Below are 21,213 nucleotides of genomic sequence, written 5' to 3' on the forward strand. Positions count from 1 at the left end.
GGCCTTGCCTCGCTTTACCGTCTGTAGTAGTTTGTAGGTCTCTTGTGGCACTTGTCACACTTTGCCTTCCCGTTCAGTTTATCTGATAGACATGTGTTGAACACCTGCTACGTGTGGATGATTAGGGAAGGGGAAGGAGACATCCCAAAGATAACACCAAAATTGAGTCTTAAAGGAAGAGCTGCAGAAAGAGGGGTATATGTGGAGGGGTGTCCCAGGTGGAGGAGACTGCACAAAGCTTTGGAGTCCACGAACTGCAAGAGGGGTGCAAGGAACAACAGGCAGGCAGGACTGGAAACAAATGGTGGGGCCCAGCGCAAAATGAAAATGCAGGGCCCCTTGCTTAAAAAAACGGAAGAATTTCAAGAAGGCACTTGGACAGGTCTCACACTGATGATGCCAGTGGCATCGCAAGGCTGGCCCGCCCCTGTGCAGTAAAAGGTTTGAGGCAAGGAGTGGCCAATGAGGAGACTGTAAAGGTGAAAAGGTCATATCATAGGGAGGAGCCTCATTAAGGAACTTGGACTTCACCCCTGCAGACCCAGAGGAACCACTGGAGGGTTTGAAGGGCTTGAAGCAGGGAGGGACCTATTCAGATTGACTGCTAGGAGAATGGATTCATGGGAGATAAGACTGGAGACAGGGAGACTGCCAGGAGGTTATTACGCAGAGGTTAGGGCCTGACCTGGGACAAGACGTGAGGAAGGGGGGCAGGGCTGGATTTGAGAGATGTTTTAGAGGGAAATGGACAGAACTTGGCCATCAAATGGCCATGTGGATGGGGGAAATAGACAGCAAGGATGAAACCTAGGTGGTTGGATTGGGAGTGTCACCACCTGCAACAGGAATGCAGGATGCTGGGCAGGTATTGGGAGGAGGGCATCTTGGCTTTGAACTTACTCAGTTAGTGGTGCTGGGAGGACCCCACGTGAAAAGTATGCAGGAGACACTTGGGTCTATAGCTTTGGAGTTCAGGGGAGCCCTAGGGCTAGGGATACAGCTTGGAGAGCCACAGGCTGACTGATCTGTAATCCATGCAGTGGCTGAAGCTAAGGGAGGGCATGAGACTGGGCAAGAAATGGCTAGAGTGAGGAGACTAGGTGGGCCAAGGATAGATCACCAGGGCTGAGTATGCCATTTGGGGCCCCTCCCTTTCCAGGATGTTAGCTCCTCCCCAAGGCTCCACCTGGTCCTTGGACCCCCCACCTCTGCCCTAGCACAGCACTTGGGACCCAGTAAATTTGTTACTGAACTGCGTGGTGTGGTACAGCAGTGAGAAGACCTAGATTTCTGCCCAGTGAGATCTTGGACTATTTCCATAACCTCTGCCAGCCAGTTTCCTCAACGTGGAGATAGCACCTATCCTGATTATCTTGGTATTTCTGTTTATAGGCTTAAATAAACAAACTAGATGTATATAACTCTTTACAGTTTCCAGCATGCTTTAATGTATCTCTCAGGCTTTGTAGACTCGTGTGTGTGTGTGTGTGGGGGGGGAACATTAATCGTCATTATTATAAAATGGGTTGAAAGATTTCCCTGGAAATGGCTCATAGAGCAGAACTAGGGGCCTCTTCAGGGCTCTCTCATGAGAATTTGGCTCCCATCTCAGAATCCTGACTCAGGCTGGAAGAATTGCTGGGGCTCCCCTGTGATTAAACAAACACTCACTGGGTTCCAACTATGTGTTCCTGGCTTCCTGGGACAGCCCAAGAAGCAGGCCCTGCCCCACCCTCAAGGTGCATCCCTCCTCCTTTAACCAACAGGTGGGGCAGGGCAGGGTAGGGCAGGGTAGGGCAGGGTGAGTTGGTGAAGGCAGAGACCACCAGCACGTCACCCCACCCACAGCGCCATGGGGGTGGGGGGGTGACTCATGTGTAACAGGAGGAGGTTTGAGAATAGTTATACCTCGCTGCTGGCCTCAGCTCAGGGTGGCTGCCTGAGCCAGCATACGAGTGTGGGCTTTGGGCAGCATTCTGCAGTGTTTGTCCTTTCCCAAGGCCAGAGGGAACCTCAGGGGGCCTACAGGCAGAGAAGCACATTAGTGGTCCGGCCTCCAGGGCAGCAGGTCCTCGGGGCTGCCAGCCGTTGGAAGGTGGCATGTGGGATGCTTCTGACTGTGATTCTCACAATTCTCTGCTGATTTAGCAGACGGGACCCTGGCGAAGGGGCAGCACGTTGAGGGAAGTGGAGAAGGACAGGGCAGACCAGTGTCAGCTTTGGACGGAAAGTGCAGGGCCCCAGGGTGCTATGCCCTCAGGCTGCCTGACTATCCTTTGTTGTTGTTGTTAACTTCCTTATGAAGTGATAACCGTGTGCCACGTGCCCATGTAGACCTAAATGTTTTACAAGCCTTATCTAATTTGATCCTTCCAACAACTATATAATGTGGGTACTATTGTGAGCCAGATTTTAAAAGGTAAGGGAGCCAAAGCTAAGTTCAGTAACTTGTCCAAGATCATACAGCTGGTAGTTGGTGGGGCTGGGATTCAAACCCGGCCTGTGGGGCTCCCCAGCCTGCATTCTTGGTCTCTGTGGGATGCGGCTTCTCCCTCAGCCCTACCTACCCCGTTCACTCCACTCAGCCACCTCAGCTCCGGGGCTCGGGTCTCTCCTCCCTCCTCTTCAGCCTGATACCCACTTTCTCCCCAGCTGTTGTGCCAGACACTTGGAACCCTGCCTTGCAGTCCCTGTCCCGTTCCAAAGTTCTTTCTTACCAGCCCTCATTCTGGGCAAGAACACCCATTAGTTATCTTCCTACAATAGCCATAAAAAGGCTTACTTACCCTTGACATTCAAGTAATCAATTTCTTTTATCCTCCATAGGTTATTACTTTATGGTCTGTGTTTCTGTGTGTTTGCTCACAGCCAGACCGACTGGGGTGTGTGTGTGTGTGTGTGTGTGTGTGTGTGTGTGTCTGCCTGCTGGGCTGAAACCCTGGAAACTCAGCAGCCTCGGCTGGGTCTCTTGATGTTTGTAGTGTGGTTTCTGGGTAGTTTTTATTCAGTCTGTCTCCATACATAGTCTGTGAGCACCTTGCAGGCAGGGAGTACAGGTGTGTTCATGTCTATAACCCCAACACCTGTATGACACCTGGCACTGAATGTCAGGTGCTTTAATGGATGCTCATAAAGGAAGGAATAAGAGGTGTGGTGTGTGCAGGCAGGCATTTAGTAATGAGTGGGGACTGGGGTCACTTGGTCGGGAGGAAGGGCTGCACCTTCCCCAGCTCTTTTCTGCATCCCTCCTTCTGCGGCTCGGGACTTAGAACTAGCCCCTCTGTAATCCAATGGGGCCCTGTGTCTTTGTGACACAATAGGGCACCAAGGCCCTCTGGGTCTCCCTAGGTGTATTTTACGTGCTTCACTCAACAAGGACAAATTTCCGAAGATATGCACATTGCATGTTTGTATATGAAATATCATACTTGAACCTAGTTTTAGGGAGGTGCATTTATTTTATTTATTTATTTTTAAAGATTTTACGTATTTATTTTAGAGAGAGAGCGCGCTTGAGGGCAAGCAGGGGGAAGGGGAGGGCAGGAGGAGAGGGAAGGAGAGAGAATCTCGAGTAGACCCTGCGCTGAGCTTGGAGTCCAACACAGGCCTAATCGCATGACCCTGAGACCACGACCTGAGCCGAAATCAAAAGTCAGCCACTCGGGGCGCCTGGGTGGCTCAGATGGTTAAGCGTCTGCCTTCGGCTCAGGTCATGATCCCGGGGTCCTGGGATAGAGTCCCGCATCGGGCTCCCTGCTAGGCGGGGAGCCTGCTTCTCTCCCTCTGCCTCTGCCTCTCTCTCTCTCTCTGACTTTCATGAATAAATTAAAAAAAAAAAAAACTAAAAAAAAAAAAAGTCAGCCACTCAACTGACTGAGCCAACCAGGCACCCCTAAGGAGGTGCATTTAAAGGTTAAAAAAATTATAAAGCGGCCTGTTTAAAAGATATTCATAGTTTATAGCCTTATCTCAAACTACCCTCCCAACACTGCTCTTCCCAGAAATAAATCTCCTGAAGGCCAGGGGTTGGGCAGGACTTCCCAGGCTGGTCCCTCTCAGGAGGGTGGGCCAGAGTCTCCACGCCTGCTTCTGGTTCTGGTGGCCTTCTCCAGTGGCAGGCCACAGGTGGGTATCCACCGAATCCTGCCCACTGAAGTTCTCACTGAGGTGCCTTCTCCAAGGTGGGGGTCAGAGAATAGGATTCTGGCCCCCCTATGTCCCAGGCAGCAGAAAGGCCTAGATTTTGGAGCCAAGGAGGCTGGGGGATGAGTGCCTCCAGTAGGAGCCTTCTAGTACACATAGAATTGGTGCCCTGACCCTTGGTTACTGTACCCCAGGCTGGGGCCCATCCCACCATCCCTCCAGTCTCTTCCTGATACCTGGGCTGGGATGAGTGTTTAGCCTCTTCTGGTGTCCTCTAGAATGGACATCTGCCCTCAAAGAGATGGGGCTTTCAGAGAAAGTGACAGATCTGGAAAGCTGTGGGCACCTCCCTGAGACAACCATGTAGCCTTCTTTTTTTTTTTTCAAAGATTTTATTTTTAAATAATCTTCAAGCCCATGACCCCGAGATCAAGTGTTGCATGCTCCACCGACTGAGCCGGCCAGGGCTCCAACTGTATGCACTTCTTACTGGAGGCTGGAGGACCTTGCAAAATAATATCCTTAATTCACATAAACTCCTGGGAAGATGATCATTAAGAGCAAGCCTGCTGTAGCTGAAATCACAAGTAAAATAGATGGGTTTTCTCTCACATTTACCTGACCCAGGAAGAGTGGGGCACGGGCAACAGGCTAGATTAAGAATTTCTGAGGGAAAAGACGAGACTTCTATTTCCCATTTGTGTTGTGTTTAAAGCTTGCATTAAGTCCCTGCTATGTCAGGTCTGTATCAGTGGTAGATAATTCTTGGCTCAAGGAGCTAAAATTCTCTAAGGGAGCCAAATGTATGACTAGATCATTACAATACTATATATGTATATATGTGTGCACATACACATATATATAATCAATTCTGGTATATATCATGTTTTTGTTGGTTTTGGGGGGGGGCAGCAAAGAGAGGTGATAGTACAAAGGAGGGAGGGGACCCGAAGGGGTTGCCCTGGTATATATCACGTTAAATAGAAGCATATGAGCAAACTCTGTAGGACCAAAACAATTCCTGGTGGCATAGGAGGCGTAATAATGAATTAGGGTCTTAAGGGATGAATAGGAGTTTGTCTTGGTTTACCCAGGAGGCTGTTCCTGACCAAGAGCACAGCATGCACTCCGAATCTCACCCTCCTGGACAGCTCCTGCGCTCAGGAAGGTAGGCAGAGAAAGGGACTAGTGAGAGTATTCATGGAGGGTTGGGAGAGGCCCATCCCAAGAGGGCCAGGCCCAGTGGGTTCCACTATGGGTAATGGGGAGGGGCCTTTGAAGGACTGTGCACTTGAGGCCTAGGGGCAGGGGGGCTGTTTAGGAAGGCGGGGAATATGAACTCACAAGGCCATGAGAAGCTGAACCGAGTAGAAGCAGGGTTGGAAATGGTAGGGCGGGTTTGAGAGTTGGTTAGTTTGGGAGTTGTTTGAGGGGAGGAGGAACCCAAGGAAACGGGGAATCATCTGCTTTTTCTCCACCCAGTGCCTCACTCAGAGCCTGGCAAATACCCACTCAGTCCTTGGAAGAAGGTAGCTGGGTGGGTGGATTGAGCATCAAAGCTGGGCAGCCCTGGGACAGGCAGCTGCAGGGACCCTGACCGTGCAGCCAATGTTTCCCACTCTCCAGGGATGCCGGTGCGGTCCTAGGAGAGAGAGAATGCCGACACGAACTGGCTGCAGAATAATCTTCTCCGGAGTGAGATGCAAAGGCAGCCCTGGCTGGACGCCACGCCAGGCCACGCACCACCTGGGCTAATGCAGATTTGCAGGAGGGGTGGTCAGTGATCTGGGAGGATGTGGGCACACACTCTGCCTTCCTGCCTTTCCTTCTCTTCCCACCTCACAAATACAAATGCCCCCCTGCCCCTCTGCCCATGTTTGAGGGTGGTTGGGTCTCGAGAGGCTGGCCCAGGGCAGCACCAGTGGCCACTGCACCCCCCAACTTGAGGAGGGGCCCTTCAGGTCAGGAGGGAACCCCAGCCCCCCACCCTGTGCCCGCCTGAGAAGCATTGAGCTTTGGGGTGGAGCGGACAGCCTGGGAACCGGTCTGCCAACCAGTTTAACCAGGGACTGGTTTCGGCTCCTGAGTTCAAAGAAGCTGGGGTGCACCCCGTCCTGCCCGGCCAACGGAGCAGCGACGCTTAACCCTTTCCCGGTTGTGCCTGGGGCAACGTCCAGGGCCAGTCCGTGCTGGAGAGGGTCTGAGCCTCTTCGGGGCATGAAATGGGTGAGGGTGACCTTGGCTACGGCTGGGGGTGCAACCAGGCCCATGAGAATGGGGAAACAGGAGAGAGGCTCCCTTGTTTCTCCTGCTCCAGACTTCCCTTGGGGTTTCCTCTTCTCGTGGAGGCGATCCCTGGAGGACCCTGGCTTCTGGGTGGGTGCAGGGGCACTGGGATTGGATTTCTGGAGTAATGAATATTCATCAGCCCGATCCGGCCTCTGCTTCTGTTTACTTAGCCGGGAGGGGCTGGGTTTCAGGTTCACCTTGACTCCCCGGAGCCGGAGCCGCGGTGGAACAGGTACCCGCTCCTGCACCTGCTTCTCTTGCACCTGCCGTGCAGCTGCTCCCACCCAGCTCTCCTGGCCTGAGCCTTGCCTGGCGCGGCACCCTGCCTCTCCCAGTCTCCCACCGGAGCAGCTGCTACGCTCAGCTCCTTCTCTAAGGAAGGTCTCGCCTCCAGCCCGAAGCAGTCAGGATTACAGGTACAGGAAGAGGGAGAGCGGGTGGGGAAACCAAGGCACAGAGCCCGGTCAGGGCACCCGGTTCTGCCTCCGTGGCTGACAAGCCTAACTGGGAAGGGGGGCCCAGGCAGGCCAGCTCCCATCTCTCGCTAGGTGGGCAGGCAGAAGTCAGACTCATCCCACCGGCTCTTGGAGTCAATCCAGGCCTCCAGCAGAGCTCTTTCTGGGAAAGTTTCAGTCCTGAGCAGTTCTCCATTAACGCTTGCTAAGCTGGAGCCTACCCCCCAGCCTGGAGGATGTACCTGGCTATCTGGTAGGGACGTCTCCCTGTTCCTCTCCTGGGTACCCCAGTCTTATCCAGAATGGAGAAGTGCCATCAGGGGCCCTGCGGAGGGATACGGGCTGGGGGGTTCTGGGTGTTGTCTTAAAGCCCAGAAGCTGACTTGCTTTCTCAACTCCCCTCTACCGCCGCCCCCCCACCTCCAGCACAGTCAATGGTTAACTCGTTCCAGCTCAGAAGGGGCCCGGCCCAGTCTGGGCAAGGCCGTTAGAGCAGTTCACAGAACTCAGCCGGGGCAGTGGGGCCTGTCTTGGGCTGGCCACATGCATGCCGTAGGGCTGGCTGGCCTAGGGGAGGGGTGGCAGGCTGTGCCAGTGAGGCCCTTTGTGGGCTCGGAAGCTGTGCAAAGAGCAGAGGTGTAGCTAGCTCCCTCAGGGCTGATTTCTATCTTCCCCCAGATTGCAGGGCCCCAGGGCAAGGGCCCAGCCCTCAGCTTGGCCAGCTAAGGGCCCTGTGCAGGCCAACTGCGTGGCTCACCACATGTCACTAAATGCTGGGTCTGCTTGAAATCCCAAGTATACCTCCTGCCCCCAGCTCCCTCTGGCCTTCTGTGATTCAGCCTGGGCATGCAGTTGTAGCTATATTGCTCTTTCCAACTTTCGATAGCTTTTGATATCACAGCACTTTTTTGATGTAAAGCAAATCAGATTTTTTTTTTTTAAAGATTTTATTTATTTATCTGAGAGAGAATGGGAGACAGAGAGCATGAGAGGGGGCGGATCAGAGGGAGAAGCAGACTCCCCGCCGAGCAGGGAGCCCGATGTGGGACTCGATCCCGGGACTCGAGGATCATGACCTGAGCCGAAGGCAGTTGCTTAACCAACTGAGCCACCCAGGCGCACCCAGCAAATCAGATTTTATACTACCTTGGGCTGGCTCACTACTTAAAAGAATCTTATAGTTTAGTTAGTTTGTAAAACAAAGAATAGTCCTCTAATTTATCTGTTCTGTTCAGACTTCCATATGTCGGTCCTGCCGAAAAGGGGCAGACACCTCTTACTGGGGCTTGTATGTCCTCTCGAGCAGAAGGGACAGCAAGAGGCATCTTAGAGTTCAAAGCCCACAGATGCCTTCGTGCCATGGTGGAGGCCCCGGGGCAGGGTCCAAAGGCTATTCCCATTTCTCTGTGGTTTCCTGGTAAGTTCCTGGTGATCTGTCACTTCCTTCATGCCAAGGAGAGTTAAGCCCTGTGGATGCCGATCTGTGGCACCCGCTAAAGGAGGTGTGTTTTAGCCGCAGGGGCAGAAGCACGGTCTCTCAAAGAGGTGGGCAGTCAGATGGTTACTGTCAGCTCACAAGCCGGATCCTCGACTCCCTGAGTTCCTCCCATCCAACCCCGATGGGCGGTGGTGGGGTCGTGGGCCTTGCCCCAGACCAGGCGAGGGGTACCCATGGGCCAAGCAAGTGCCCTCCCCACAACTCCTTCCAGAAACGGAACACCAAGTTCTGTGCAAGGTTGTGCTAAGCCCAGATGGGGCAAGCTGCCAAAGCAAACCTCTCAGGCTGTCCCCTTCATGCACTCACCTCTCCAGGGTGCCCTGAAAGTACTTCCCCGGCCACTCTCACCCCCTCCTCCGCTTTCTAAGTGGGAGCTGCACAAGATCTCCCCTGGGCTTCTCCCGCTGCTTGAACTCAGCTGGAGGGACAGAGCTAGCAATGTGGGATCTACTTCCCATACAAGAGGTAGGAAGGAATCCATCAGGCATGCGCTCTGGGCATGAGCTGAGTATGTGGAGGGACAGGGGACAACAGCAGCAAGGGGCCCACGGAGGTGGGCACTCAACCCATTCCAAGCCTAGGTCAGTATCCTGCTTTCGTTTTCCCCAAATTTGATTTGCTCCCCCTCTAAAAAAAAAAAAAAATCCACGCTCATTATGGAATGTCTAGAAATGAGAAATAGTGGGAGAAAACATCCTCTGTTCCTTCTCCATAAAGAAAACCACTATTCATCATTTGTCGTATTTCTTTCTGGTCTTTTTAGAAAATGTAGTTAAGACTATTGGTTTTTAAAAGGAGGTGATCTATTCGCCTGTGCTCAGACCACCTGACCATCTAGCTTTCTGGGCTACTGCCCCCTCCCCAGGACCCTTCCCAGCCACATGCAGGGTCCTGAGAACCAGGACCTCTCCAGGACCAGAGATGCCTCGATTTCTCACCCCTCTGCCTGCCCTTCTGCTGCTCGGAACTCCTCCAGTCTGCTGTCTCCTTCCATCTTACACGCCCCACCTGCCAACGATGTCCCAGCAGACTCATCTCCCAGAACTCCCACTAGCTCAGACAGCACCTCTGTGGAAATGAGTAAAAGATGAGGCCACCTCCATGTGGGGCCATATCACCGCAGGGCACATCGCTTATCAGTGGAGAAGCCTGGATGTCAGCCCCCAAGCCCCACCTCCATTGGGTTCCTTGTGGAGAGTCTAGCGTGTGATAACCGTATCTCATGTGGACCTTGTGACCCCACCAAACCTCCCTCCAGATTTTCAGCTCCCCTGCAAACTCGTGTCCTCATGGAAGCTAGAGGGGAAAGTAGCCATCCCTCAGTAATTATCACCGTTATCACGTATTACTGTGCAGAGCGTGCCTCCCTCCGAGGGCTGGGATTAACGTTAGAGCTAAATGTTAGCGCGGGAAGGGACAGGTGAGGACACTGAGGTCCAGAGAAGTCCCTTGCTAGAGGTCACGAGGCTGGTACAGTCCCCAGGACTTCCCCTGCCTGCCCTGAGGCTCCTCCCACTTAGAAAAAACCCACAACAGCTCCTTCACTTTGGCTGGCCCCCACTGGGAAGTCCAAATTACTCTCCAAATCATAAATCCTCTTTATTTTGTAATGAATTCCAGGCAAAATGCACAGGGTGTTTCTGTCCATCCGATGCCACTCATTCCCCAAACCCCCCCTCTTCTCCTATTGTAGCGCTTACCTGAACCCCGGGTTCATTTGGTCCCCACCTTCAATCCTTTCGGGCCTGGACTCTTTTTTTTTTTTTAAGATTTTATTTTACTTATTTGACAGAGAGAGAGAACACGAGAGAGGGAACACAGCAGGGGGAGTGAGGGAGAGGGAGAAGCAGGCTTCCTGTGGAGCAGGGAGCCCGATGCGGGACTCGATCCCAGGACCCTGGGATCATGACCTGAGCCGAAGGCAGACGCTTAACGACCGAGCCACCCAGGCGCCCCTCAGGCCTGGACTCTTAAAATAGCCTATGATTAGGAGTTTAGAGAGGGCTGCTCCAGGGCACCCCCCTTCTCTCCACTGACCCCTTTCACTGTCCCACCCTGCTCCTGCAGAAAGCACCCCCCTCGGCTCCAAGGACCACCATGACCGAGGCCGGCTGGTGGAAGCTGACCTTCCTCCGGAAAAAGAAATCAGCTCCCAAGGTGCTGTATGAGATCCCCGACACCTATGCTCAAACAGAGGGCAGCGCTGAGGCCCCGAGGCCCGAGGGCGGGGCCCCCAACGGCAACTTTAACACCCGCCTGGAGAAGATTGTGGACAAGAACACAAAAGGCAAGCACGTCAAAGTCTCCAATTCGGGCCGCTTCAAGGAGAAGAAGAAAGTCCGGGCCACGTTGGCAGAGAACCCCAACCTCTTTGACGACAGGGAGGGCAAAGGACAGTGAGGGGGGCCAAGGAGGACGCTGACACCTCCCTACTCCTGCCGTCAGCCGGATCTGAGACAGGAGCTTGCCACGCCGGCCTCCTTGGCCACAGCTGACGCTGTGGGGGCAGTTGATGCCTGCTGGCAGGAAATGGCTGGTTTTAGGTTTGTATTTATGTGCCCCAGCTTTCTGGAAGGTCTGGGTTCTCCCAGCGTCCCCCCACGCCCCCCAGCACGTACAAAGGCACTCCAGTCCAAGGATGAAAAGTCCCACCCAGGAAGGACAGCCCTCCTCAAAGTCGTGGCGCCAGCAGGGAGGTGGGCATGGTGAGGGACAGAGAGGGGGGGCGGACAGACTTCGCCTCCTCCTGGGGCACAGGGTCAAGGGTGAGTTTCGATTGCTGCTTCCACAACTGTTCCCTGGACCAATTCTGAACGTGACTTTTCCTGAAGCCACATGATGGGGTGGTTTCCTGGAGCTGGAGGAGGCGGAGACCCTGAACTTGAGCTCACCTCCTACCACAAGAGGGAAACTTCCTGGAACTTTGCCCCCAGGTGTGTAGGGAGAGGAGGTCACCGGCACTCTGGGGGGGAGGGGTGCTGCTGCAGAAATCCAGGTGAGGGACCCCATGGGTTCCTGCACACCTCCTCAAAGGGACACTGCACTGGCTCATGGGTCCAAATTCGGGGAGCAGGTAGGGAAGCTGTGGTAGGACCTAAAAGCAGTCAGCTCTCTTCTCCCCTCCTACTGGTATTTAAGAAGGACAAGCCCCAGAGATGAGTCCTGGAGCTTTGAATTTTGTTTAAAAAAATAATAATTGTAGGTTTCTCTCTTTGTAATAAACAATGCTGCAAAAGCAGAGAACCTACTTATGCTTTTGTCTTACATTTCCTGAGGACTGTTTCTCATGCCTTTATTCCCTGCCTGTAAGTGAAGTGCTCAGGGTTCCTTTCAAGCGTCAGGAAGGGTCCCCAGGGGGTGCCTGGCTGGCTCAGTCGGTAGAGCACGTGACTCTTGATCCGGGGGTTGTAAGTTCAAGCCCCACATTGGATCTCTAGATTATTAAAAATAAGATCTTTTTTATTAAAAAAGAAAGGGCGTTGTCAGTATAAAAATACAGCAAAGGAAGAGGCTAGTTTCAGCTCAGTGGTCAACAGAGAGACCATCAAGGGCTCTAGAGAGTGGAGGAGACCTTTGGTGACTGACCCCACAGTTGCAGGGGTTTGGTTTAGGATCAGGACTCAAATTCTCATTCCACCGCTTAGTAGCTGGGTGATTTGGGGAATACTTTTTTTTTTTTTTTTTTTTTGAGAGAGAGAGAGAGAGCATGAGAGGGAAGGGGTCAGAGGGAGAAGCATGCTCCCTGCTGAGCAGGGAATCCTGATGCAGGACTCGATCCCGAACTCCGGGATCATGACCTGAGCCAAAGGCAGTTGCCTAACCAACTGAGCCACCCAGGCGCCCTGGGGAATACTTTTTTTAAAAAACGTTCTCTGAACTTCCAGTTCCTCTTCTGTAATAATATGTATTTCGTGGGAATGGTCAGTATTAAGTGCCCCATAAGCAATCCTATAGTAGGTGCTCAGTCAATATTGGTTTCCTCCCCCTTCCTTTATTAAGGAACTCCACCATAGCCCACAGCTTCTGGTTAAGGAAGAGGAAAGAGTGTGCTCTCTGTGCTGTTAGATCCAGATCTTTCTCAAGCCCCAGGAGCTGGGAGCTAGAAAAAAATTGGACACATCTCTGGAGCTCTTGGAGGGAACAGGGAGAAACCAAGGTGGCCACTAAGCAATGTGGTCCTGCAGCTTCCAGGTCAGCTCCTTGCAGGCTGTCGGGCCACCCCACCCCAGGGAGTGTTGCTCAGGAAATTTATTACCAAAACAAACAGACCCGTACAAGGGGACCTTTGTTGGGTGGCCTCACCCAGGCCAGGGAGAGCTCTGAGGATGAGTGAGGGACACCAGGAGCTGGAGGGAGGGAAGGCAGGCTGGTTCAAGCATGCCCAAGGCCTCTTCCCCTATCCCTCCCACCACATAGAACTTTCTAGGGTCCGTCTGATTACCCAATCCATAAAATGTCCCATGGAGGAGCTGCCTTCCCCCCCTACTCTAGCCCTGTCCACTGTGAATAGCCAGGGTTTGCAGAGAGCTTACAATGGACCAGGCCCTATGGCAAGTACTCCATGAGGTTCCTTGGTCAGTCTCCTCATCACCTGAGACAGGTGCTGTCATTATCCCCAATTTCCAGCTGAGTTGAGGCTGGGAAGTGAAGCCACCTGCTCGCCACAGTGGAGCTGAGACTGAAGCCAGAGCTGGCCTATGCAACGACTGCTGCCCACAGCCCCCTCCACGCTTGATTCCGCCTCTGCTCGGGGGATGGGAAACTGAGGCTCAGAACAAAGAAAGCAGTCCAGTCACCTTCTGCAGAAGGGGAGGTAGGGTGGCAGAGGGTAATGCCTGGGGCTCGGAATCCTGATTCTGGCACCAATGGGGGAAAGCTAACCAGCTCGGAGGCTGAGTGTCCTCTGAGACACCAGACCAGAGAGGCCTGCCACTTCAGCCCATCCTGAGGTTCCTTGACGGAGGTGGTGGCTGGGAATGAGGCTGGGCCTGGGCCACCAAGCCCGGCTTCTACCCAATACTGGCACCACACGGCCACCATTACCCCTCTTAGGTGAGAGGGTCTACGGCCCCTCTGCCTGGTGCGTGAGATCCTGCTCCAGCCTTTAAGTGATGTCCGCAGGAATCTTCCAGGGAAACCCCCACATATATCCCTAAGCTGGGAGGCAGGGGGTGGGTGTGTGCTAAAAGCCAAAGGGCAATCTGGCTGGCCAGGGAGTCAGAGGGAGGCAGCTGCAAGCTTTCATGAGGCCAGAGGAGGAGGAACCGAGAGTGCAAATATGGGCAGGAGCTGTGAGAGGCTACGGGTTATCGGCCACAGTTTCACTGGGACACGACCCAACAGGGGGATGGGGGAGGCAGGAGGGGCTGGCTCCAACTGGCCTGCACTGCCCAGGAGGGGCCAACCCTGGGCGGCGGGCTCCCCCTGCTGGCCGCCCTACCTCTAGGAAGAGGAGAAGTGAGGTGGGAGGGGTCCCTTAAACCCCCCAACTTCCCTCCTTCCTGGGCTGGTGGGGGATGGGAGGATGCGACCAGGCCAGGTTGAACATTAATGTCACACACGGCTGACGAAGTTTTATTACAGACTTGGCACAGTGATTGTCAAAGAACAGGAAAGGGACAGCTGAAAGCAGGCTCAGAGCTAGGGGGTGGGGGATACAGAGCTCCTAGTAACGGGACAAGGTACAGAAGGGCACCCCAGCAACCTCTCCTTCAGTGGCCACAGGGTTAGCATTGTGCCTTCCTGCACTTGGGCTTACGAGGGCGATCAACACCGAGAGGGCCTCCCTTGGAGGAACCACTTAATGGCAGACGCTGAAGCAGAGCACACACCCACACAGTGGAATGAAACCGTGTACAGACTTGGCAAGTTCCATGCCAACACGTACAAATAATAGTTCTTGGATTCTGGCTTAGTCACAGCAAACATTTACCCAGCCTGGCCTGTAGGCCATTCATTTAAGTTGTCCTTGTCACCAGACTTGTGCTCAAGGAGTGTGCAAATACAGTTCAGCCCAGCCTTGATGAAGAATCCAGTGGTGAGGGTGGGAGGTCGTTTGTTTGTGGAAGTTGGGGACAATGCATCCGGTCACTGGCGGGGGGGGGGGGCGCTTATTAAATGCAGAATGGGATTCATGGGTCTGAGGTGGGCTCCCAAGTGGTGTTGCTGCTGGTGTATGGACCACACCGAGTAGATCTAAACCTGGGGTCTCAACTTTTGGCTGCACAGAATTCCCTGGGGAGCTTTTAAGTTTCCCAAAGTTCAGACGTCACTCAGACCAGTGAAATCACGTGTGATTAAAGCTCCCTGGGTAAGTCCAGGATGGATGAAAACCTGTGTCTCGGAGTCATCATCCATAGAGGTGGGGAGCTGGTGAAGGGGATGCATGAGTAGTCGGAAAGGTATCATCTCGGGCGCCTGGGTGGCTCAGTTGGTTAAGCGACTGCCTTCGGCTCAGGTCATGATCCTGGAGTCCCGGGATCGAGTCCCGCATCGGGCTCCCTGCTCGGCAGGGAGTCTGCTTCTCCCTCTGACCCGCCCCCTTCTCATGCTCTCTCTATCTCATTCTCTCTCTCAAATAAATAAACAAAATCTTAAAAAAAAAAAAAGGTATCATCTCTGTAACAATTTTATACCTGGAAAATGAAATATACATATGTACGTGTATATACGCACATACGTAGCTCTCAGAAACAAATATGTAAAGTAAAGCTTCATTGAAATCTGCCTGGCTCGTAGGTACCAGCACATGAATCCCTTCTATAAAACTCCTGACTACCAGGGATCGAATGCTTCTGGAGACACTTGCTACCTAACAGTCCACTCCCCCTTAGGCAGCCCTGGTTGTCTGAAGTCTCTCCCCGAACTGAGAGAGGAAAATCTATGTTCATGCAACTCCCACCTCTGGGTTCTTTGGAGCTCCAGAGAATACATTTCATCTCTTTTCCACGTTGTTGTGCTTCAGATAACGGGAGGCAGTTATCAGTGGGGTACAGGGCTATAAAAATACCCTAGTAGTAAGTAAGTTAATGAGGTTTCCTTTAGTTGCAAGCAACAGAAAGTGATTCTGGCTAGTTCAAGCCAAAAACTTCCTTTAAAAAACAAACACCAAAACAAAACCAGGGATAATGGGTGTTTTGAGGCAGGAGGAGGAGTTACACAGCCCAGACGTGGGAAGGCGGGATCCAAGGTCACTCCGGGAGTTACAGGAACAGCACCTGGAGGCTTGCTTCTTGGCTGCCATCACCACTGTAGGACTTAGCTACAATGCCTCTCATGTTCTGGGTCTCTCCATTTCAGATTTCAAATTGTTGACAAGAAAAGGACGGATCGGCCAGAGTGGCTCAGGTGGTTATGCTGGAACCAGTCAGCTTCGGGCAGTATGACTCAATCATACCCTAGTGGACAGGGCCGCCGGGGGGGGGGGGGGCCACCCAGGGTCTCTAGAAAAGGGAATCACGCCAGCTACTACCTCTAGAGGGAGCTATTCCAATAAATCATATTCAAGGTCAAGAAAATAATTACGGGATTTTTTTTTTTTCCCCCATTTGTGATTCTCTACACCACTGTTTATGCTCCACTAGACTACCTACTTGAGAGCTAACCAAAAATACAGAATTCGGAGCTTGAACTCTGAAGAGCCTTAAATATAAGGGGTGGGGAGGGAAATGGGCTGAGTTTAGAAGGGTCCCACTCGCCATCCCACACCCTCTCTTAGCACCCGGCCCCAGCTCCAGTTGGTGCCAGCAGATTGGAAGTCAGGGTGCAAGTCTCTCATAGAGCCAGTCTTCCTCCCCACGGTGGGTCATGGACCCCAGAGGGGAGTCTTCTGTTGGCAGGCCCCGCCGAAAGATTATCCGGTCATGCAGACGATTGGTTTGGCCTTGCCAGAACTCCACCACTCGCGGGTACAAGATGTAGCCACCCCTTCAAGGAGAGGCAGTGGGTTTGGTGCTCTGTGCATTTTTCCAGCAGGTCACCCCCCGGTCCCCACCCCAGCCCATCTCAGGGCCCCTTGAAGGAAGCTGCTGGGATGAATCCAAAGAGGATTCCTGGTGGGGGGTGGGGGGAGTAGATCTGTAATTCTGCAGGTAAGAGTGGTTTTGAGTAAACATGAGGGTTCTGGGGCCCCTGTCTGGACGACCACCAGATATCACTCACCAGTACTTTGGCTTTGGCACCTCTTGTTCTCGGTAGAGCTGCTCCAGTTCCTCATTTTTCTTTCTCAGATACTGTCCAGGGAAAGGAAATAGAGGAAGGCCCGGACCGGGTCACTGATCACTTAATAACCATTTACTAAGCATGTGCTGTGTGCCAGGCACTGGGGACACAGGTGAGCAAGGGAGGCTGGCCTCTCTCCTCTGGGAGCACAGTCCAACCAGAGGGTGAGACAAAGGAAGCCCATTTCCCCCTCTCCCCCAGGGAGACCATCCTTTCATTCTGCTGGAGAGACAGGGCCCTGGCACCCCCAGGGGACAGCTGTTGGGGGATGAGCTAAGGCCCCTGCCACCCAGAGAACTAAGGAGGAGCCCAACTCACCTCCCGATCAGGGATCACAGAACTCTGGCGACTGACCACAGCCCCAATCTGGCTGCTCTTGGGGCGGGAGTGAAAGTAGCACTCAGCCTCCTCTTCAGGCAGCTTCTTCACGGAGCCCTCCACGCGCACCTGCTCAAGGACGGCTCTGGCTAGATGGCATTCAATGCCATCTGCCCTCCCCACCAACACAGGCCCCCTTCCTCTCTTTCTTCCCTTCTCCACTGCCCCACCACTGCTGGCTCCAACTAGACCAGCTCATTAAGAGCTATCTGAGAGGCAGGCTGTTTGCCCAGCCTGGGGCCCTCCACTGGGTGCATCCATAACGAGGCCCAGGCCGTCCTGGGAATGCTCACTCACCTGACGGTTGAGGGGCTCCCAGTAGAAGACAAGGGAAGCAAAGGGATTGGAGTCCTGGAAATGAAAGAGAGTTCACAGTCGGCCATCCGAACAGCAGGGAGAACACCTCCACCATGCAGAAAGGAGGCAGGAAGTCTGCAGTATGCGGGCCCGCAGGGGATGCATTCACTGTCACATCTCCTTTAAACCCTCAAAGGTATGCCTACTTTTACAGGGGTGGAGACAGACTCCGAGAGGTTAAGGAACCTGCCCAAGTTCACACAGGAAGTGCTAGAGCCGTGCTGAAAACCTAAGCCAGACGGACACCAAAGTGAGGCTTGCCATTCTCTCCTCCATAGATTTGCAAGTCCTCAGAAATGCATCTGCGGCCGGCACGGCCTCGGGGAGTCCTTTGGATTCATGAATCGAATGTACACTAAGTATCAACTCTGGGCTTGACACCATGAGAGGTGCCGGGGGGACAAGAGGGGTACACCGGACGCAGCCTCTGCCTCCTCAGAGCTTACTGGGCGTTTAGCAGAGGAGACAAATACCCATCACATAAGCACACAAACAAATGCACACTTCTAAACTGAAAGAAAGGCGGAAAGTAAAGTTACGAGTTACCACGAAGGTGAACAGCTGATGTGGCATGGGGAGCGAGGACTTTCCCGAGGAGGCAACACGGGGGCTGAGGGCCAAAGGGACAGGAGCTACTTAGGGAAGCAGACGACGGAGGCGGTGTGGTCAGAGAGAGCACTCATTCACGGCAAAGAGAAGGGCAAGTGCCAAGGCCCACAGGCAGGATGGTGCCTGAGCCCAGCCAGCAAGTGGGTTGGGGCGGGGGTGGCACCAGAGGGTGATGAAGGAAGCCAGGGCTGGCCCCTGCAGGCCCCTTACCAGCTCTTTTCCCTTCCGACTCTCGAAGTTGGTGAAGAAGCGGAAGCCGTCCTTGCCAAAGCCCTTCAGCAGCACCATGCGGGCAGAGGGTTTTCCGTCTCTGGGGCAAAGACCAGAGCGTGTGGTCAGAACCCACATCACTGTCCTTGCTACCACCTCTCTCCCCAGGTGCTCCCCTGAGCTCCCCACACCTGTGCGCCCTTATTCTGCACTGTCTGGGCATGCAGGCTACCCATCCCCCCCCCCCCCCCACCCTGGGGATTTGTCCTAGAGGTGCATGTATGACATGGCTGCCTGGGACCTGTTATGGACTGAACTGTGTCTCCCTAAAATTCTAGGTTGAAGCCCTAACCCTCAATGTGGTTGTATTTGGAGATAGAGCTTTTAGGGAGGTAATTAAGATTAAATAAGGTCATAAAGGTGAGACTCTAATCCAATAGGCCTGGTGTCCAGAAAAGATATCTATGTCTCTCTCTCTCCTTCTCCTCCCCCCCCACCCCCATCCCCCCCACCCCCCCGCCCCGCTCTCAGCATGCATGATGGAAAGGCCATGTGAGGACACAGCAAAAAGGTGGCCACCTACAAGCTAGAAAGAGAGGCCTCACTAGGAACCGATTCTGACAGCACCTTATCTTGGACTTCTAGCTTTCAGAACTGTGAGCAACTAAATCTCTGTTGGTTACACCTACCAGTCTGCGGTATTTTATTTTGGCAGTCCTAGCAGGCTAACAAGGCTCTCAGGGTGGTGACCAACAATAACGTAATCAGCCAATGCTTAGTGATCATAGAAAGGGTAGTTACATTAGGACCTCTGCTCAGAGCTCTGAGGGGTATCCAGGGGCACAGTACCAGAGCCCTGCCTTCAAGGCCTGACACTCCTTTTTTTTAAAGATTTTATTTAGGGGCGCCTGGGTGGCTCAGTCCGTTAAGTGTCTGCCTTCGGTTCAGGTCATGATCCCAGGGTCCTGGGATCGAGCCCCGCATCGGGCTCCTTGCTCAGGGGGGAGGCTGCTTCTCCTCTCCCCCCTACCCCCACTCGTGCTCTCTCTAGCTCTCTCTCTCTCTCAAATAAATAAAATCTTTTTTTTTAAAAGATTTTTAAAGGGAGTAGCAGGCTTCCCGCGGAGCAGGGAGCCCGATGCGGGGCTCGATCCCAGGACCCCGGGATCATGACCTGAGCGGAAGGCAGACGCTTTACGACTGAGCCATCCAGGCGCCCCAAGGCCTTACACTTTAATGAGGGGGGGACAAGAGTTGAATAACAGCCTACTGGAAGAGGTGTCTCAGGGGTATATGATTGTCAAATAAATAATACAGCCGAGCACTGTGCTAGATTTCAGGAGAGGGAGAGAGAGCTTTATGGAGAGGTTCCAGGAGATGTAGCTCTTAAAGGTAGATGGGGAGATAAGGGAGACAAGGGTTCTGGGGGTGAGTGCATTAGGGGCAGAGATGAATGAGGCACTACATTTTATTACTGAAATGGAATTAAGTGAAGTCTGATCTTTGGTTTACAGATAAGGACCGAGGCCCAGAGAGGACAAGTAACTTGTCTGAGGCCACACAGCATGTTAGTAACACAGCTATAACCATAAATTTGCATTCCACCAAGTTGAGAGCTTCCTAAGTTTCCTACTTCACCTGTACCCACCCACAGACGGGCCCACGGCTATGCCCACCTGGTGCAGGTAGCCAGACACATGGCATTGGCCTCCCCTATGTCAGGACACTGGACAGCCTCTTCAAACCAGGCAGCAAACTGCTTCATGGGGTCCAGGGAGGTCAGCTGAGTCTCCTCAAATGCCTGGGAAAGGAGAGTTTTATTTAATAAACACATATAATTCTTTCTGTGTATGTGGTACTACCCAGGAAGTAGATTCTGCTAGCTCTATTTTACGGGTGAGGACAGAGGCATAAAAACGTGGCGTAACTCGCCAGGTCCCACAGTAGTGATGGATGAATCAGAGTTTCATGTCATGAGTGTCAAACCTATCACTTGGGGAGCATTAAAAAAAAAAAAAAAAAGCCATATTCCTGGGCTCCACCCCCACAAATTCTCAGTAGGTCTGAGGTTCAGTGAAAAACTGCATGTTTAACAAGTATTTCTGGAAATGCTCACACACAACTAGATTTAGAAACTGCAACTCCGGCCTCAATTCCAAAAAAAGTTCTGTTGGTTTCTCCTCTGAGGAGGGAAAAGGAAAAGAACTTCTCCAAAAGGTAAGGGAAAGGACTGACAGCAGTGAGATCTAGGAGCTTTCTCCTCCCCTCCCTCCGTGAGTCATTACCCCTCCCCCATGTGTTACTTATCAAATATTTAGAAGCTGATTATCACTGTTCTAAGCACTTTGCAAATACCAAAGTCCACACCATCCCTGCGAGTTAGGTACTCACTTCCCAGGTGAGGAAACTGAGGCCCAGAGAGGTTGTTATTGACCCAAGTGATGCACCCCGTGAGTGGCAGGATCCCACCCCGGGCCGCCTGCAGAGCTCGCGCTCTCACCCACTGCAACCCGCTGCCTGTCTTCCTCCTTGTTTCCCCAGAGCCCTTCCTCCCCCCATTGGTTGCCTTGGCACCCCCTTCTCCTACGGGGTGACCCCAAACCCACCCCATGGGGTTCCTCCCCTCGCGGGATGACTCGGGGACCCCTCCCAGCGGGAGGCCCTGCCCCGGTGGCCTCACCTCTCGGTCCCCGCGGTAACTCTTGCGCATCGGGCCCAGGTCCATCACGCCACCGCCACCGCACAGGTGGTGGAGGTAGCGGGGCCACTCGGCAGGTCGCCCGAACGTCACGGTGACGCCTCGCAGCCCGCTCGTCATGAGGCCGCCAGCCACGTGACCCGGCGGCGCCCAGCGCTGGGTTCCGTTGGGTTCGGAACCAATTTCTCAGCCCGGGAGTTTACCCGGGGGAAGGAAGAATTCGCCAGTCGCCAGGCCCCGCTAACAGGTCCTTAGTCTTCGGAGCCAATGGGAGCTCAGGGTCGGAGGAGGGAGACAGGCGCCGAGAGGCCATTGGTTGGAGCTGTCCGGGAGCGAGGCCAATTAGAGCGAGAACA

The 21,213-nt window shown here is 53.4% G+C and overlaps 2 protein-coding genes across 2 annotated transcripts; one reads left to right on the forward strand and one right to left on the reverse strand.

Annotated features, from left to right (window-relative positions):
* The first annotated feature begins 6,645 nt into the window (after positions 1–6,645).
* On the forward strand, positions 6,646–11,625 carry PRR15L (proline rich 15 like). Its single transcript, XM_021704312.1, has 2 exons — positions 6,646–6,848; positions 10,453–11,625. The coding sequence occupies exon 2, from the start codon at positions 10,483–10,485 to the stop codon at positions 10,783–10,785; it is 303 nt and encodes a 100-aa protein (XP_021559987.1). The 5' UTR covers positions 6,646–6,848; positions 10,453–10,482; the 3' UTR covers positions 10,786–11,625.
* Positions 11,626–14,926: 3,301 nt separating this feature from the next.
* Positions 14,927–21,081, reverse strand: PNPO (pyridoxamine 5'-phosphate oxidase). Its single transcript, XM_021704070.2, has 7 exons — positions 20,840–21,081; positions 19,836–19,960; positions 18,160–18,259; positions 17,281–17,334; positions 16,924–17,052; positions 16,546–16,616; positions 14,927–16,311 (listed from the first exon to the last, which is right to left on the reverse strand). The coding sequence occupies exons 1-7, from the start codon at positions 20,975–20,977 to the stop codon at positions 16,143–16,145; spliced, it is 786 nt and encodes a 261-aa protein (XP_021559745.1). The 5' UTR covers positions 20,978–21,081; the 3' UTR covers positions 14,927–16,142.
* Between the last annotated feature and the right edge of the window lie 132 nt (positions 21,082–21,213).

The sequence above is a fragment of the Neomonachus schauinslandi genome, chromosome 15, assembly GCF_002201575.2.
Source record: "Neomonachus schauinslandi chromosome 15, ASM220157v2, whole genome shotgun sequence".
Lineage (NCBI taxonomy): Eukaryota > Metazoa > Chordata > Mammalia > Carnivora > Phocidae > Neomonachus > Neomonachus schauinslandi.

Coding starts and splice junctions, on each gene's coding strand:
- PRR15L (XM_021704312.1), top strand. CDS start 10,483: ATGACCGAGGCCGGCTGGTGGAAGCTGACCTTCCTCCGGAAAAAGAAA.
- PNPO (XM_021704070.2), bottom strand. CDS start 20,977: ATGACGAGCGGGCTGCGAGGCGTCACCGTGACGTTCGGGCGACCTGCC. Junction 17,335..18,159: donor GTCGGAAGGGAAAAGAGCTG/GTAAGGGGCCTG, acceptor TTTCATTTCCAG/GACTCCAATCCCTTTGCTTC. Junction 16,617..16,923: donor CTGTGATCCCTGATCGGGAG/GTGAGTTGGGCT, acceptor TTCCCTGGACAG/TATCTGAGAAAGAAAAATGA.